Source organism: Bos indicus, chromosome 15 (genome assembly GCF_029378745.1).
Source record: "Bos indicus isolate NIAB-ARS_2022 breed Sahiwal x Tharparkar chromosome 15, NIAB-ARS_B.indTharparkar_mat_pri_1.0, whole genome shotgun sequence".
Classification (NCBI taxonomy): Eukaryota; Metazoa; Chordata; class Mammalia; order Artiodactyla; family Bovidae; genus Bos; species Bos indicus.
In genome coordinates this window covers 47,340,225-47,358,068 of record NC_091774.1, presented here as the reverse complement: position 1 = coordinate 47,358,068, position 17,844 = coordinate 47,340,225, and the positions used below count along the sequence as shown (strand labels likewise).

Genomic DNA, 17,844 nt, shown 5'->3' with positions numbered 1-17,844 from the left:
ATCTGCATATCTGAGGTTATTGATATTTCTCCCGGCAATCTTGATTCCAGCTTGTGCTTCTTCCAGTCCAGTGTTTCTCATGATGTACTCTGCATAGAAGTTAAATAAGCAGGGTGACAGTATACAGCCTTGACGTACCTCACCTCTGTGGAAAACCCCATGCCTTCTCTCTAGTGACACCTGGTAAGCTGACAGTAGGCGCAGAAATCCAGGAAGTTCACTGATCCTATAATCCCTGTCCTTCCTCTCCTCACCCGGTCTATGAGAGTCACTTGATGACTATGGCAGAAACTGTCACTCGTGGGATAGTTACATGAGCCTGCAAGGACCTGAGGTCTGGTTTACACAGAAGGACAGCAGATGAGTGAAATTATTATTTCCAGAAATCCAGTGATGCTAAGTTGGAGACCAAATTCTACAGATTCTCCATGGAGCCTGACCCTTCTGCTCCTTGGGAACCTGAGGGAATCACCATCTCCTTCAGTGGATTTATATTTGTTCAGAAAGACCCATCAGGATGTGCCAGTTAAGAATACTTTCAAATTAAGGGAACAGAGAACCCAATTTAAACAGTTCTTAAACTTGGGAAATCGAACCCAAACATAATTGAAAAAGACCATGGTAGATAGAGTGATGATTAAGTGTGGGTCAGTCACAGCTCTCTCTCAACTATGGCCTCCAGGTGTCAGCTGCATTCCAGGCTGGGAGCAGGGTGGTTACAGCAGTTCCAGGAAATAAATGTAGGACATTTATTTCCCAGAGCCCCTCAGAATTTTTCCACTTCCTTTCCACTGAGTTAAATGGCCATTCCAGAACCAAAGTGTATGGCTATATCTTGGTGGGCTTAAACCTGAGTTCCTTAACCCATCATTGGCAAGAGAGCTGATAATTACCTTTTGACAATTTAGGCCCACTTCTAGAGCAGGGTAAGGTCAGTTTCCCTAGGAGCATATGGGTGGTGTGGGCAGAAAAGTGGTTATCTATGTAAAAAATCTGAGTATTGCTGAGGATAGTCAATCAAAAATGTCTGCTATGGGAAGCCTATGAAAGAATCACCATCCTCAAGGAATGGTACTAAAGAAGTCCAGTGCATTTGGAAACAAGAACTATGTGGATAGATATTTTGGAAAGGCCTGCTGAATTCCCCTTTGGGTATGTAGAACAAAGAGAACCTTAAAATTTAGCAATAAAGCCATCGATGATTTTGCTGGTGTTTCCAAAACTTCAAGTATAATAGCCATATAAACTAGTAGAAACTAGTGGATTTGGGGAAATAGAAGCCCATGAGGTGCATAAAAATAACTTGGGGGCAACCCAGAAGAATGCCCGGAGTCAACAAAGTCCAGATTGATAGAAATTATAGTGACATGGCCTTGATCACACAGAATCCAAGAAAAGGCCGTATTGCAGTTTCCAAGAAAGATAGAAAGAAGGAAAGAGAACAGAATGATAAATCATAATGATAAAAGCTACAGAATGATGCCCTCTAAGGCAGTGCAACCTGATCTTAGTTAAAGATTTCTATTCTCTTAAGTCAGGGATGTGACTGGGACCCGCTCCCTCCAACTCCTTGATCTGGGTGTGAAAAATAGAAACCAATTGGTGCAGGTTTGTCATGTCCCCCAAAACTGTAAGTTCAAGCCCTAACCTTTGATACCTGTGAATATGTTCTTATTTGGAAATAAGATCTTTGCAGATGTAATAAGATCATATTATACTAAAGTAGGGTGGACCCTTCGGAGAAGGCAATGGCACCCCACTCCAGTACTCTTGCCTGGAAAATCCCATGGACCGAGGAGCCTGGTGGGCTGCAGTCCATGGGGTCGCGAAGAGTCGGACACAACTGAGCGACTTCACTTTCACTTTCATGCATTGGAGAAGAACTGACAACCCACTCCAGTGTTCTTGCCTGGAGAATCCCAGGGACAGGGGAACCTGGTTGGCTGCTGTGTACGGGGTCGCACAGAGTCAGACACGACTTAGCAGCAGCAGCAGCAGCAGCAGGGTGGACCCTTAGTCCAACATGACTGGTGTCGTTACAAGAAGGAAAGGGTCAGACATGGAAAACACCATATGACAAGGGAGGCAGAGAGTGGAGTCACGCTGCCACAAGCCCAGGAATGCCTGAAGTGTCCAGGAGCTGAAAGAGGTGAGAAAGGATACTCCCCTAAAGCTTTGGAGGAAGCATGGCCCTGCCAACACCTTGATTTCAGACTTCTAGCCTCTTTTTCCATTGTTTTAAGCAATGGAAAATATTACCATTGCAAATGGTAATTTGTTTTGCTAACCCTGGGAAACATACACATTACATGATCACCATCAATATCACAGTAACCTCTTACCCAGAATGCGCCCCTACCCTCCACCCTGGTTAATTCTCTCCGAGTATGAAGTTCTCTGTAGGAAGAGTTAAGAGAAACTGAGGACTCCTTGTAGAATGTAGACAATCAAATTAACATTTGCTCAGATATAACGAGTCTTACAAATATTAGTGGAATGCTCTGGTGCTTGAGTAAAGAAATGCTTTAAAAAATTAAAACAAAGTATTGCCAGCCCTGCTTCTCAAGGGTTCCTTTTGTACATTAGCCTGTCCCTTTCCCAGAACATACATTAACATACATTACTGAATACTCTGAGGAAGGGTTGGCTTAATGTAAGAAAAAAAAAAATATATCACTCTAGCTTCATGAGGGCTGGATCTGCCTGGAATATATCTGCCTAGTGCAGATTGACTCAAGGGTGCCCCCAACCCCTGCCTGTATCTGCTGTGATTACTTTTTCCTTGAGAGGAAGCCCAAGAAAACCTCTGAAACATCAGGTTACAGTGCCTTAGATGGTATCACTCTGCAGCCTTGTTTTCTTTCTTCTCTTAGTGGCCAGATGCTCCACTATATGATGCTGCAGAGATGCCCTGAAACAAAAGTGGCAGGAACACTACAGTTCTTAACATCGTACTTGAGGAGTTGGGGATGTGCAATCAGGTCCGGGGACCAACCAGCCACAGGGCATCCAGCTGATGGATGGGGGCTTGCTGGAACAGTGGTACTTAAGTCCATGACAGGCAGTGAAATGTGTGTGATACCTCCCAATCACAGCAAAGAACAGCAACTAATGGGAGCATTTGAGCTTTAGAGTCTGAGTTTGGGCCACCCAGGGATTCTTATATACTCCACATCTTGGGTTGTCCAAAAGGCCACATACTTTGAATCAGGTGCAGAGGAGACTCAATGACTGACCCTGGGCAAGTTGGGTCAGCTCTATCCCTTGGAAAGAGGAGACTTGAGGTCTCTGTGATTTCTGCCTCTCCCATCAAGATGATTTGGGGAGAAATTTCTGCTTTATTGACTATGCCAAAGCCTTTGACTGTGTGGATCACAATAAACTGTGGAAAATTCTGAAAGAGATGGGAATACCAGACCACCTGATCTGCCTCTTGAGAAACCTATATGCAGGTCAGGAAGCAACAGTTAGAACTGGACATGAAACAAGAAACTGGTTCCAAATAGGAAAAGGAGTACATCAAGGCTGTATATTGTCACCCTGCTTATTTAACTTCTTCTTTTTTTTTTTTTTTTTGCTTATTTAACTTCTATGCAGAGTACATCATGAGAAACGCTGGGCTGGAAGAAGCACAAGCTGGAATACAGATTGCCAGGAGAAATATCAATAACCTCAGATATGCAGATGACACCACCCTATGGCAGAAGTGAAGAGGAACTCAAAAGCCTCTTGATGAAAGTGAAAGTGGAGAGTGAAAAAGTTGGCTTAAAGCTCAACATTCAGAAAACGAAGATCATGGCATCTGGTCCCATCACTTCATGGGAAATAGATGGGGAAACAGTGGAAACAGTGTCAGACTTTATTTTGGGGGGCTCCAAAATCACTGCAGATGGTGATTGCAGCCATGAAATTAAAAAACGCTTACTCCTTGGAAGAAAAGTTATGACCAACCTAGATAGCATATTCAAAAGCAGAGACATTACTTTGCCAACAAAGGTCCATCTAGTCAAGGCTATGGTTTTTCCTGTGGTCATGTATGGATGTGAGAGTTGGACTGTGAAGAAGGCTGAGCACCGAAGAATTGATGCTTTTGAACTGTGGTGTAGGAGAAGACTCTTGAGAGTCCCTTGGACTGCAAGGAGATCCAACCAGTCCATTCTGAAAGAGATCAGCCCTGGGATTTCTTTGGAAGGAATGATGCTAAAGCTGAAACACCAGTACTTTGGCCACCTCATGCGAAGAGTTGACTCACTGGAAAAGACTCTGATGCTGGGAGGGATTGGGGGCAGGAGGAGAAGGTGATGACAGAGGATGAGATGGCTGGATGAACTCCGGGAGTAGGTGATGGATAGGGAGGCCTGGCGTGCTGCGACTCATGGGGTCACAAAGAGTCGGACACAACTGAGTGACTGAACTGAACTGATCTGAAAGATAATTGCTGCCTTACTAGTAGATGTGAGTAGAGAGATTCACCAGAGGCTGCTAGATTATTTTGTTCATTGTCTCATGTAGCAATACAGCCTAACAGTTTTTGATTATGTGATGCAAAAAAAAATCTGGAAAAGGATGAGAAATGGTTGTGTGAGTTTATTGTACAAGGAATACCCTTGACCCTGAGCCTCAATTTCAGCTACTAAACAGGGACATTTTCCAGGAACTTAACCTTAACAACATGCATAGTAGTTTGTATCTGATAAGCAATAAAGAATTACTATATAGCACAGGAAGGTAAATATATTCAGTGTCTTATAATAATCTATAATGGGAAATAATCCAAATATATATATATATAGAGAGAGAGAGAGACTTCCCAGTTGATGCAGGGGTAAAGAATCTGCCTGCCAATACAGGAGACATGGGTTCAATCCCTAGGTTGGGAAGATATTCCTGGAGTAGGAAATAGCAACCCAATCCAGTATTCTTGCCTGGAAAATTCCATGGACAGAGGAACCTGGCAGGCTGCAGTCCTTGAGGTCACAAAGAGTCTGATATGACTGAGTAACTGAGCACAGCACAGCACACACACACACACCCCCACACACACACACACAAAACTGAATCACTTCGCTGTACACCTAAAACTAACACAATGTTGTAAATCAATTGTACTTCAATACAAAAGTAAAGTAATAACGTGCAGCACGAGCAGAACCACCCACTCAACAGGGAATGAGCCTCAGTGGACAGGCACTACCTTCCACCCTTTGTCACAGACATCCTGTCTACGGAAGGGTAAGGCCATTGCACACAATGAGGGAGCTCTGTGCCGCTGGCAATGAAAAGAGCTATAAGTTTGGAGAAACAGGAAATGAGAACCAGTAATCAAAATAACCAGAAATCAAAATAACCAAATGGGTGGGAGATCCTGGAATGATGCGTTATGGCCAAGAGGTTTGGGGATAGCTTTCATGACAAGAATCAAGTGGTTTGAATCCGTCAAACCACTATTTTTCATATCTCATATTTTAGAAGGTTGAATAGCTTCCCAAAAAAGATACATCCAAGTCCTAACCCCAGTACCTGTGAATGTGGCCTTATTTGGAAATAGGGCAGATGTAATTAAGGATAATGAAGTCGCTCAGTTGAGTCCAACTCGTAGTGACCCCATGGATTACAGCCTACCAGGCTCCTCCATCCATGGGATTTTCCAGGCAAGAGTACTAGAGTGGGTTGCCATTTCCTTCTCCAGGGGATCTTCCTGACCCAGGGATCCAACCCGGGTCTCCCACATTGTAGACAGACGCTTTACTGTCTGAGCCACCAGGGAAGTCAGGGTGAGCCCTAAACCCAGTGACTAGTGCCTTTACAAGAAGAGGAGAAAACACAGAGATACAGAAAAGAAGGCCACATGACGACTGAGACAGAGATTGGAGGGCAGCCCCAAACCCAGGAACACCAAAGGTTGCCAGCAGCCACCAAAAGGTAGGAGAGGGGTATGAAATGGCTTCTCCCTCAGGGCCTTCCAAGGGTGTGTGGTCCTAGCCAACACTGATTTTGTATTTCTACCCTCTAGAACTGTGAGGAAATACATTTCCGTTGTTTTAAGCCACTAATTGTATAGTAATTTAATATGGCAGCCCTAGGGAATTATTACAATATAAACACCTATCAGAAGAATTAGAAACACACACACACACACACACACACACACACACACAAAAGCAGTTTTGAGACTTCCATGGTGATTGGCTAATTCTGTGCCTCCAGTGCAGATGGCCCAGGTTTGATCCTTGGTTGAGGGTAAAGATCCCACATGCTCTGGGGCAACTTAAGCCCAAGTCACAACGAAGACCCAGCACAGCCAATATTAATTAATTGATTAACTAAAAAATTCAGCTCACTTCCTCCTAAAAAAAAAAGTTTTAACAACCAAGTAAATCAATCAATATGCCACGGGGGACATCAGAGACTCCTGCATCTGAGACGAGGCCAAGGAGCCCAGAACTTTGGAATGTGTAATTGTTGTCAGGGCGTAGGAGTTGATCTCCTGCAAAAACGTCCTGGGACACTCAAAAGGCAAAAAGCCTGGAAGTGACTGAATAGACTCTATTGAACCTCTTTCTGTTATCCAAGGAATTCAGTGGAGTCCCACAGGGGGAAGCCTTGCCTGGATTTGAGCTTGCATTCCTTAGCAAATCACTCAGAAACCCCTGCGGGCCTCTATTTTGAGCTAATATGGCGATCCCCTGATCTAGGAGCCTATTTTACCATCCACATGATAAAGGATGGGGCAGATCACTAGGGACTGGCATGCCCTGCATCTCAGAGGCAGTCCCATGGACTGTGAGGTAGAATGGGGCATTGGAGATGGGCTCAGCCAAGATGCCATGGGCAGCAATTCCAGCCTGGTGGTGACTTACAGGAAATCGTATATGGCTGGAGTCCTGCAGCTATTTTCATCTTAGTACAAGCATTCCTCTGTGTCTCTGGGGCTGCGTCCAAGGAAGGAGAAATCATTACAAGCCATCCAGTATCTGCCATAACCAGGAAATATTGACTCATAAAATTTAGCACTGTGTTAGGTGGATGGTGTTTACTTATAAGATTTTCTTTAAAGAATAACTATCATTTGCATCATTTGTGTGGGCTTTCCTGGTGGCTCAGACAGTAAAAAGTCGGCCTGCAATGCGGGAGACCTGGGTTTGATCCCTGAGTCAGGAAGACCCCCTGGAAAAGGAAATGGTAACCCATTCCATAATTCTTGCCTGGAAAATCCCATGGATGGAAGAGCCTGGCAGGCTACAGTTCATGGGGTTGCAAAGTTTCGGACACGACTGAGCAACTTCACTATCCCAAGTGAAGATATCACTATCCCAACTTCACTATCCCAAGTATGGTATCAAAAGGAGAAATAGTTGGGAATTCCCTAGTGGTCTAGTGGTTAGGACTTGGTCCTCTTACTGCCAGGGACCCAGGTTCGGTCACTGGTCAGGGAGCTAAGACCTTGCAAGCCTCCCCCTGCCCAAAAAATAGGGAGGGAGAGAGACAGTTGATAATCAGTTTAATTAGGTGAATAGAAGAAGCCAGCCTACACTGGGCAAAGAATAGCACTGGCTCATCTGTCTCGTCCCACTTTAAGGCAAATGGCATGGTTGAGCAATGTTGCACAACAGAAAGCAACCTATTGACTAGTTTTTATCCTATTTGGATTCAGTGGATCTTAGAACTGGAAGAGAAAGCTCTCAGAAACAGACCATAGGGAATTCCCTGGCGGTCCAGTGGTTTGGACTCAGCACTTTCTGGTTGGAGAACTAAGAGCTCACATGCTGCACAGTGCAGTCAGAAAAAAACAACAACAACAACAGAAGCAGAACATATGTCTAATAATCCATTCACTAAACCAGTCTGGTATGACAATTGAGAGGCTTTGAAAAAAAGATGTCTTATAGGTCTGCAGGTTTACCCATTTAATGCAAGGACAAGAATGACCCTTGAGACTGGCAGAATGGTCCTTGAGACTGATACCCTAGCTTTTGGGGTCAAACCCCATTCAGTTAAGTAAGATGGTATCACAGTGCCCCCACGGAGTCCCCTGGGTATAATTAATGTTGCAGAATCAATCTACTACCAGCTTTTCAACTTGCTGCTTTGACAGAGCTGCAGCTTAACCACGAGTCCTTCTTCTTCTTGGGAACTGGATGGAAGAGGTATTAACTGACATAAGCAGAGCATATGGTTCAGAATTTTTTTTCTATCACCAAGTTGCATCTAAGCCATACAGTGAATGGGCCAGAGAGCAATGAGCAAGGCACTCCTGCCCCACGAGACAGAGGATTGCTTCAGGGCCTGCACCAGGGGAAAGAGAACAAGGAGCTGGGAGAGGAGTTGATCTTGGAATTATGTTCCCTGCAAAGTAGCTTCAGTCAAAGTCAGTTTGCTTAGGAAGCTAATGTAGGAGAGGGGGATACAGGAGGGAGCCAGAGCCATCCTATTGATGTGGGCTAAAGATTTATGTCAAAAAAGAAGAAAGCAAGAATAAGTAAAAAAGGAAAGAGTATAAAGATAAATATTTACATATATATACTTCCACAGTTGGAAAATGTGTACAAGATATCAAGGAAACCATATATTACATGGTTTCAACTAGAATGGGAAAATTTATGAGAACAGATAATGTAATGTGTGGATCCCTGCTATACTTATGAAGGTTGTACAATTACAGTGTGAATCTTCAAAAAAAGAATGGAAACTGCTCTTTGCACTTCAGTTAGGAATTGAAGCATCCTCAGGAAATCAGATTTGAGCACCACCTGGGAAAGCCTGCTACAAGCGGTGTGACCCAAAACCCAATTTCCTAAATTTGTCTAAGGACATCTTTAGCCCTACACTGTATAATATGATAGCCACCAGCCACATATAGATATTTAAAGTTTTAATTAAAATTAAATAAAATTTAAAATTTAGTCCTCAATCACACAACTCACATTTCAAGAGCTTCAGTTCAGTTCAGTCACTCAGTTGTGTCTGACTCTTTGTGACCCCATTGACTGCAGCATGCCAGGCTTCCCTGTCCATCACCAACCCCTGGAGCTTGCTCAAACTTCTGTTCATTGAGTTGGTGATGCCATCCAACCATCTCATCCTCTGTCATCCCCTTCTCCTCCTGCCTTCAATCTTTCCCAGCATCAGGATCGTTTCCAATGAGTCAGTTCTTCCCATCAAGTGGCCAAAGTATTGGAGTTTCAGCTTCAGCATCAGACCTTCCAGTGAATATTCAGGACTGATTTCCTTTAAGGGTGACTGCTTTGATCTCCTTGCAGTCCAAGGGACTCTCAAGAGTCTTCAACAAGTCTTTCAAGAGCTTAACAGTCACTATTGGCAAGTGGTTACCACATTGGACCCCATGCCTCTAAGTTAATACTAGTGCATGGGGTGAATGTGGGGTCCCAAATGTTACTAATGACAACCCCATGGGTTTCTCTGAAAGGTGAGACAAAGAAAGGCACATCATCTGAAAGGCACATCTTGAACAAGAAATGATCGGTATGAATGAACTTACTTACAGAGCAATTCTTGGAGAAGTGTCAGCTCTGGGGCCATTTAAAATTGGTAGATAAGGATACAGGAGAGTGGTTTCTGAAATGGGCCCATGCTACAAGACCTGGACCAGCAGTCTCAAAGATATATACCTTCCAACATGGTTTACCTTGATTATGGGAATTACGGTTATTGATTTTACCCTTTGAGGGGAAGTATTACAAAAATCATGTCTGCCAAAGTAACAAGATTGCCTTCTGTCTGTGTGGCGAAACCAATTAGGATGTTCACTGTAAGCCTGCCTCGCCCCGGAAAGGGAGGTAAGGGTGGTGAGAAAGATGGTGCGGCTTACTGTGTAGCATGTGATTTTGAATAAAAAAAACAAACATACCCTGCACTTACTTTCAACAGATATTTTAGTTCTTAGTTTTGATGACAAGAATCCAATAACAGAAGAGCCTTGAAAACACAAAAGGGCCCAATACAAATGTGTTGATTGAAAAAAAAATTGTTTGTTTTGCTGAGCAAGGTAAACCACCAATAATAAGTGGATCACATTTGCAATGAGAACCTTAGGAGTAAACATGTTTAATAAGAGTTAAGCCTCTGCTTCTGATATACCAACCTCAGGAGAGAATCAAGGGTAGGAGTAGGGGAAACACGACAAGTGTACAGGGCCTGGTCACAGGCAGGGCTACAGTGCTTGGAGGGCTGAACCCTGCTGGCTCGTTTAATGGATGCTCCTTGGCTTTCCCTGAAGCCAACACAGTGGGTCCAAGAGAAGTCACCATCACATTCATTTCCAGGTGTGCCCACTCTTAAAGAGTCTTCAGACCGTGAGGATATTCTGGCAACAAAGGTTGAGAAAAGACAGGAATGAGTGCACTACTATGCCTTGTGTCTAATTCATCTATAAATAACCCTCTGTTTAGGATCTCCACAGGCTTTGAAGGAGAAGGCAATGGCACCCCACTCCAGTACTCTTGCCTGGAAAATCCCATGGATGGAGGACCCAGGTGGGCTGCAGTCCATGGGATCGCTAAGAGTCGGACACGACTGAGCGACTTCACTTTCACTTTTCACTCTCATGCATTGGAGAAGGAAACAGCAACCCACTCCAGTGTTCTTGCCTGGAGAATCCCAGGGACGGGGCAGCCTGGTGGGCTGCCGTCTATGGGGTTGCACAGAGTCGGACACGACTGAAGTGACTTAGCATAGCATAGCATAGCACAGGCCTTGATATGTTTTATCTATACAAGTGAGTGGATGGGAGATAAGGGAGCAAAAATTAGTTTTTTCTGTGGCTGAACTATTTAGGCTTGCCCGTGATCTGAGGCTAGATTTAAGACTTCAGCCTCTATAATATGTCCCAAGAGGCTGAAGCCATAGTGTTTTGGTTGAAACCGAAAGCAACTATGACAGGGAAAGCCTACAGCTTACTGACATAGTGCACAAAGCTGTGGGACTTGAATCTTGGGGAAGATGCAGTGCAGAAAGACCTCTCAACTATCTCACATGGGCTGTCTCTCAGAAAGGAGCTCCTACTACTCAGTCCCTGACTGAAGCTTACATTCTCCAAATCAGGGACTCCCTCTCTCAAACTTTGTGTCAATCTGGGACTATTAGAACGAGAAGGGAAAAAAAAAAACAGAGAAGATTTTAAATGCCAAATATTAATATTATAAGAAAGAGAGAAGGGGGAGTAGGTTAAGACTAGAGGCAAAATCTCAGAAAATAGATTGGGTTAAACATATACAAAATAATATAAAATTAAGCTAAATTTAAATTCAAAAAAAGATACAATGCAAATTGGATAGGACATTGACAGCTGAGTTTAAGAAGTAAAGCCGGTCTTTATTTTGTCTCTCCTCTATAACTCATGTCATGTTGCCCATGCTTTTAACCAATACCTATACAGGTCAGGATTTACCAGGGTTTCTGACCCAAAATTCTCATAACAGAAAAGTCTGAACCTTTGGTGAACTAGCTTTGAATTGTGCCAATGTTTGGCTCAAATGGTAAAGAATCTGCCTGCAATGCAGGAGACCTGGGTTCCATCCTTGGGTCTGGAAGATCCCCTGGATAAGGGAATGGCTGCCCACTCCAATATTCTTGCCTGGGGAATTTCATGGGCAGAGAAGCCTAGCAGGCTGCAGTCCATGAGTTTGCAAAGAGCCAGACATGACTGAGCTACTAACACTTTTACTTTTCACTTTCATTAATCTTTACCACAAAACATGGCAGAATGCGACATCATGCTAGAGGTCCCTCACATTCTCTCCATATTTCTCCAGGCCTCTATTATAGTGGCTCCTACTCAGGCATCACTTTTTTGAAACAAACAAAAACTCACTCAAGCTGGCTTGTTGTTGTTGTTTAGTCGCTAAATCGTGTCTGATTCTTTTGCCCACTAGGCTCCTCTGTCCTTGGAATTTTCCAGGCAAGAATACTGGAGTAAGTTGCCATTTCCTTTTCCAGGGGATCTTCCCAACTCAGAGATCAAACCCACATCTCCTGCATTGGCAGGCAGATTCTTTACCACTGAGCCACCTGGGAAGCCCCCACAAGCTGTTTAGGCCTCACCAAACTGATCTTCCCAGGATAAGCAAATCTTCACCATTCGGCATCATGCAGCGATACTGGGAACAACATCCACATTCCACTGAGGTCTATTGCTTGCAAACCTACCTGCCAGCATCCATTTCTCTTCTAGACAAGTACCAGTTGGTTACAAGAAACAAAAACTACCTCGGATAACTTAAGTGAAGGTGGCTTTATTATGAAAGAACTGGCAGCTCCCCCAGCCTCCAAAGTAGACTATTGAAACAATTTATCGAGTCTGGAGTTCTTCCTGAATTAACAAAAGGGAGGAGCCATTAAAGGATAATATGGTTTATTTATTATTTCAATAGCTTCTCAGGAGGAGCAGGAAAGAAACCAGACCTTTTATGCACAATAATGGGGCCTACTAGCTTGGGAAAAGGCGAGACGCCCTTCTAATTGAGGAAATATATCCTTTTTTAATATGGGTTTGGATTGTACTCTCTAAAAATTGATGTCTGTTCCTGGGAGCGGTGGATGAGCTTGTATAACAATTCTATTAATCAAGTGAACTGACTTGATTTCCACTCACATGTGTAAGAATATTGAAAAGGAAATCCAGCCAGGAAGAGCTAAATCCACGACTACCACATACTTGGAGGCTCTTCACCTTCCTCCCCAACTCCCATCTCCACTCTTGTGCACACAATTCTGAAAGACTTGAGTGACAATAGGTGCCCTTCTGGCTAAAGTTCCGAGGACCTGCCTCCAATTGGCATACGCAGATTTGGGACTTCGGGGTAGGATACGAGTAGTGAATTCAGAGAGAGAGAAAGAGATCCAAGAGAGACAGCCTGGGACCTAGGACCTGAGACCCTTTGCTGCAGTGCTTGCACCTGGACAAACATCCTCTGGAGCAACACAATACAAAGAAATGATAAGGGACTAAAACTAACTGCATCTATGTGCAGCTGGGGCAAATTATAAACAATAAGGTATAATAAGACCAAAACCCGCCACTTCTGAGGTGCCAGAGCAGAAGCAGGGTACTGCCCACAATCCATGCACACAGCATCACCAGGGTTGGGGGGTACCCTCCAAGCCACCTCTCAGTCCCAACTCATCAATCTGCCCCTACCCTCACCCCATGTAAGGAACCAGCCCCCCTCAGGGAGCAAGCAAGGGAAACTGTTACTTGCTTTTACTCTTGCTGCACCACAAGTCCCAATAAAACCTTGCTTGAATTCCTCATCTGGCCCCTTATCAATTTCTATCAATTAAAGAATCCAAGGATCTAAGTGGGTAATCCAAGAAATGAGATCCCTTCCTGTGATGGGAAGTTGGTGGTTTTGAATAAAACTAATTTTCAAAGGAGGCTCATGGAGAAGGGGAGGTTTACGTCTAAAAGCCAGGGAGCTTGTGAAGGACTCATATCTGTAGGGATCATCCCTCCCTCTGAGAATAAAGGTCTACCTTAGGAGAGTTGTAGCCTGCTCTCTTTGACTTTGAACTTCCTTCTGAAATTGCTTTATCTCTTCAGTGAAGAACCTGCATATACACTCAGGCTGTTGGTAACTTTGGAGAGATGAGAGAGAGAATAGTAAGGGAAAGAAAGATCTGCCCAACCTTTGACTAATGGAAGGAAACACTGAATGGGGTACAATGTGGAGCTCTTGGCAGTGAAAAAATACCCTTATTGACAATATAGCACTGCAGAGGTAACAAACTCCAGAGGCCATAAGACTGATGCTGTGGGGTCTTCATATAGGTTAGAAGATGCTGCCCTATAGAAGAGGAAGTAAATTGAGGCATCAAAAGTGACTAGGCTTCATCTGGTTACAATCAAGTCTAAGCTGGGGTTCCCTGGTAGCTCAGTGGTAAAGAACCTGCCTGCCAATGCAGGAGACTCAGGTTCAGTCTCTGGGTTAGGAAGATCCCCTGGAGAAGGAAATGGCAGCCCACTCCAGTATTCTCGTCAGGAAAATTTCATGGACAGAGGAGTTGGTGGGCTATAGTCCATGGGGTCACAAAGAGTCAAACAGGACTTAATGACTAAACAGCAAGAATTAGTTCTAAACCCATTCAAGTCCAAAGTTCTACAGGCTCTGATACACTATTACCACACTCGATCACTCAGGGGCCCACGTTCCTACTTGCTGTCTCGATTCTTTCACATAAATCTGGATGTCAAGCACAGCCCTTTCATCAACTTTCACTAAGAAAACTGAAAATTTCTCATTTCAAGAGATATGTACTCTGAAGAGTACTTTGGAGAGTTGGTCCTGGAGAGTGTCACATCAGTGTCACTGACTCTTCCTCCCACACTCTTCCTCCCCTTTCTCTCCACAGTGACCAGCAAAGGCTGTCCCTGTCCCCTGCAGAGGTGTTGCCCATACTCAGACCCCTTGGCTTCTCAGCTTCTACTTCCAATGAGCTTGTTATGAAAGCTCTTCCAAAATATTAGTGTTTTCTTCAGCAAGTCCAGTGAACATAATTCCCTCCATCTCACAAACATAGGGTCAAGTGACCATCTCCCAGCATCTAAGGACAAGAAAAACCTGAGGGGCTGGAACAAGGAGGTCAGAGAGCCAGGTTTCACCCTCTAATTCTCAAAAGCTTCCTGACTGCTCGGCTCCACCCCTGTCCATGTGCCTGTGCCATGCTGCTTCCCTGGATGCTGGCTCTCTGCCTTCTTGTCAGCGATGCACAGGGTGAGAAAAAGGCCATCTCAACCCAGCTCAAGTGCCTTCTGTGAAATATTACAGTCATTGCGTCTTAGTTGAATTTCCTGAGAGTTAAGGGAATGAGCATTTAACCAGTAGCCTTAGGTCAGGCCCAATAAGCTGCTGCCCAGCAGTGCAGGAATGAGATGAATGTGGTAAACAAGGCCACAGGATCTGTGGGCCGGGCAGGCACAGCAGCTTGTCTGATAGAAGTAGCAAGTCTGTGTATCCTTGATGGTTGTTGTAGAGTTTAGGGGCACTGATAAATAATAACCCTCCATTCTCTGCCAAAGTTCTGAATTAATTGAGAAATGATGCAAAAGAACAAGGCTAATGAGAGATCAAGATAACAATAGTACTACTGAGGAAGTTGATATTGGCAAATGTGGCTGTATCATTTAGTAGCAATCGGCTTCTTGATCCTGAACTCCAGGATTAGGAAAACTAACCTACCCGCTTTAGGCAAGAAAATGATAGCTCTCCCTCTCCCCAACCTGGTCTCCCACCCCTATCCAGGGATGATCCCTTCTAATTTTACTTCATAGGAGGAGGAAAGCATAGTGTATGTCCCCCGGGGAGCCTGGCTAAAGAGCGAGGTGTTGTGTGGAGCATGCCCGACTCATTCGTCCCAAATTTGCCAGAGAAGTGACCCCTCTGCCACAGAAGGATCAAGTCAAAAGTCAAATCTGAATCTGATCAAATCTCCAGGTCTAATTACCAATTCGCCAGCAATACCTGAGGCAGGGAAACATCTCTAAAGATAACAGAGCAACTCATGCATACTGTGGGATGTTCTATAAGATAAATGACCCAAGTTCCACAGCCAATAAATTTCAAAGAAAAAAAAAGTGATGGAAGGAAAATAATATAGATTAAAAGACATCTAAGAAGCTTTTTCATTATAGGGGACTGGAATGCAAAAGTAGGAAGTCAAGAAACACCTGAAGTAACAGGCAAATTTGACCTTGGAATATGGAATGAAGCAGGGCAAAATAGAGTTTTGCCAAGAAAATGCACTGGTCATAGCAAACCCTCTTCCAACAACACAAGTGAAGACTCTACACATGGACATCACCAGATGGTCAACACCGAAATCAGATTGATTATGTTCTTTGCAGCCAAAGATGGAGAAGCTCTATTCAGTCAACAAAAAAAAAAGACCAGGAGCTGACTGTGGCTCAGATCATGAACTCCTTATTGCCAAATTCAGACTTAAATTGAAGAAAGTAGGGAAAACCACTAGACCATTCAGGTATGGCCTAAATCAAATCCCTTATGATTATACAGTGGAAGTGAGAAATAGATTTAAGGGCCTAGATCTGATAGATAGAGTGCCTGATGAACTATGGAATGAGGTTCATGACATTGTACAGGAGACAGGGATCAAGACCATCCCCATGGAAAAGAAATGCAAAAAAGCAAAATGGCTGTCTGGGGAGGCCTTACAAATAGCTGTGAAAAGAAGAGATGCGAAAAGCAAAGGAGAAAAGGAAAGATATAAACATCTGAATGAAGAGTTCCAAAGAATAGCAGAAGAGATAAGAAAGCCTTCTTCAGTGATCAATGCAAAGAAATAGAGGAAAACAACAGAATGGGAAAGACTAGAGATCTCTTCAAGAAAATCAGAGATACCAGGGGAAGATTTCATGCAAAGATGGGCTCGATAAAGGACAGAAATGGTATGGACCTAACAGAAGCAGAAGATATTAAGAAGAGACGGCAAGAATACACAGAAGAACTGTACAAGAAGATCTTCATGACCCAGATAATCACGATGATGTGATCACTGACCTACAGCCAGACATCCTGGAATGTGAAGTCAAGTGGGCCTTAGAAAGAGTCATTACGAACAAAGCTAGTGGAGGAATGGAATTCCAGTTGAGCTATTTCAAAACCTGAAAGATGATGCTGTGAAAGTGCTGCATTCAAAGGGGGGTTGGCTGCAGGCGCTGGGATGCGCGGGGCGGAGAGCGGCTGCGGTGGTCTGCTGCAGCAGCAGCCGCGGGGCCTAACGAGGAGACTATGGGCGCCTCAATCTCCTGGGGCCTGCCCCCCGCGTCCCAGATCCGCACCGCGAGCCACAGGAGGCTCCAGGCCGGAACCAACTGCCCATCGAGATGCTCCGGAAGGTACTGAGCTACCTGCCCCCAAGCACGCTGCTCTGGCACTGCCGCCCTGGCACTGCCGCCCGGTGTGCCGGCACTGGCGAGACGTGGTGGACGGCTGGGACCTGTGGCGGAGCATCCTGCCTTGGAAACACCCCGACCTGTGGCCCGTCATCAGCAACTGCCTGCCCCCTGCTGACGACCCCGGGCCCTGCATCCTAGGCCGCTTCTGCGAGCGCAGACCCATAGGACGCAAGCTCACCGCGAACCCCGCAGGCAAAGACCTCTGGAACTGTATGGTGCTGAGTGGTAGCGATAGCTCAGAGGAAGAGGAAGACTTGGGGGCCAGGCTGAAAACTTCTGGGGAGACGAGCTACAGTCCTGCCTACAGGTGTTGGTACAAAGGAGAAATTTTGGATCTGGAGGAGGAGGGTCTGTGGCGGGAACTCCTGGATAGTGGAAAGATTTGGATTTCTGTCTGTCGCCGCTGGACAGAACAACAAGGCAGTGACCGGATGTATCAGCTAGTCGTCAAGCTTCTAGATGCCAACTATGCCATCTTACATTATTTCTTCCATAAACGTTTTCCCGTCCGGCCGCGGACAGGCAGTTTCTCCTTTCGGATCATGCATGCCTTCACCAACATCAAGAAGGGCGTCCGCTTTGTGTTGTTTGACCACAGTGTCGAGGGCTATGATTCGTGGCCTGAGCAGTGTGGAGTCTGCAGGCCCCAATCCAGTGTCATCGTACGGATCCGTCCCTAGGCTGTCCCTGTAACACAACCTGACCGTGCCTTCCAGGAGCTGGGATCATTGACCAGACCACCTCAGTAATCAAAAGCTTGTAGCTCCTGGCATCCTGGGATCTCTCCTGGGTTCAATCAAGGGTCCTACTGGGCCCTGTCTTTAAATTCTATGAGAAACTACGAGAAGAACATTCTTACATCAAGGTTACTGACTGAACACAGCCCCTGTTCTACGGAGTGGAGACACACGGGT

The 17,844-nt window shown here is 44.8% G+C and overlaps 1 protein-coding gene across 1 annotated transcript; it reads left to right on the top strand.

The window, feature by feature from the left end:
- Window positions 1–16,695: 16,695 nt before the first annotated feature.
- LOC109568857 (F-box only protein 27-like) lies at window positions 16,696–17,610 on the top strand. The gene has a single exon (XM_070803231.1). It carries the CDS (start codon window positions 16,696–16,698, stop codon window positions 17,608–17,610), a length of 915 nt encoding a protein of 304 aa, XP_070659332.1.
- Window positions 17,611–17,844: the final 234 nt, after the last annotated feature.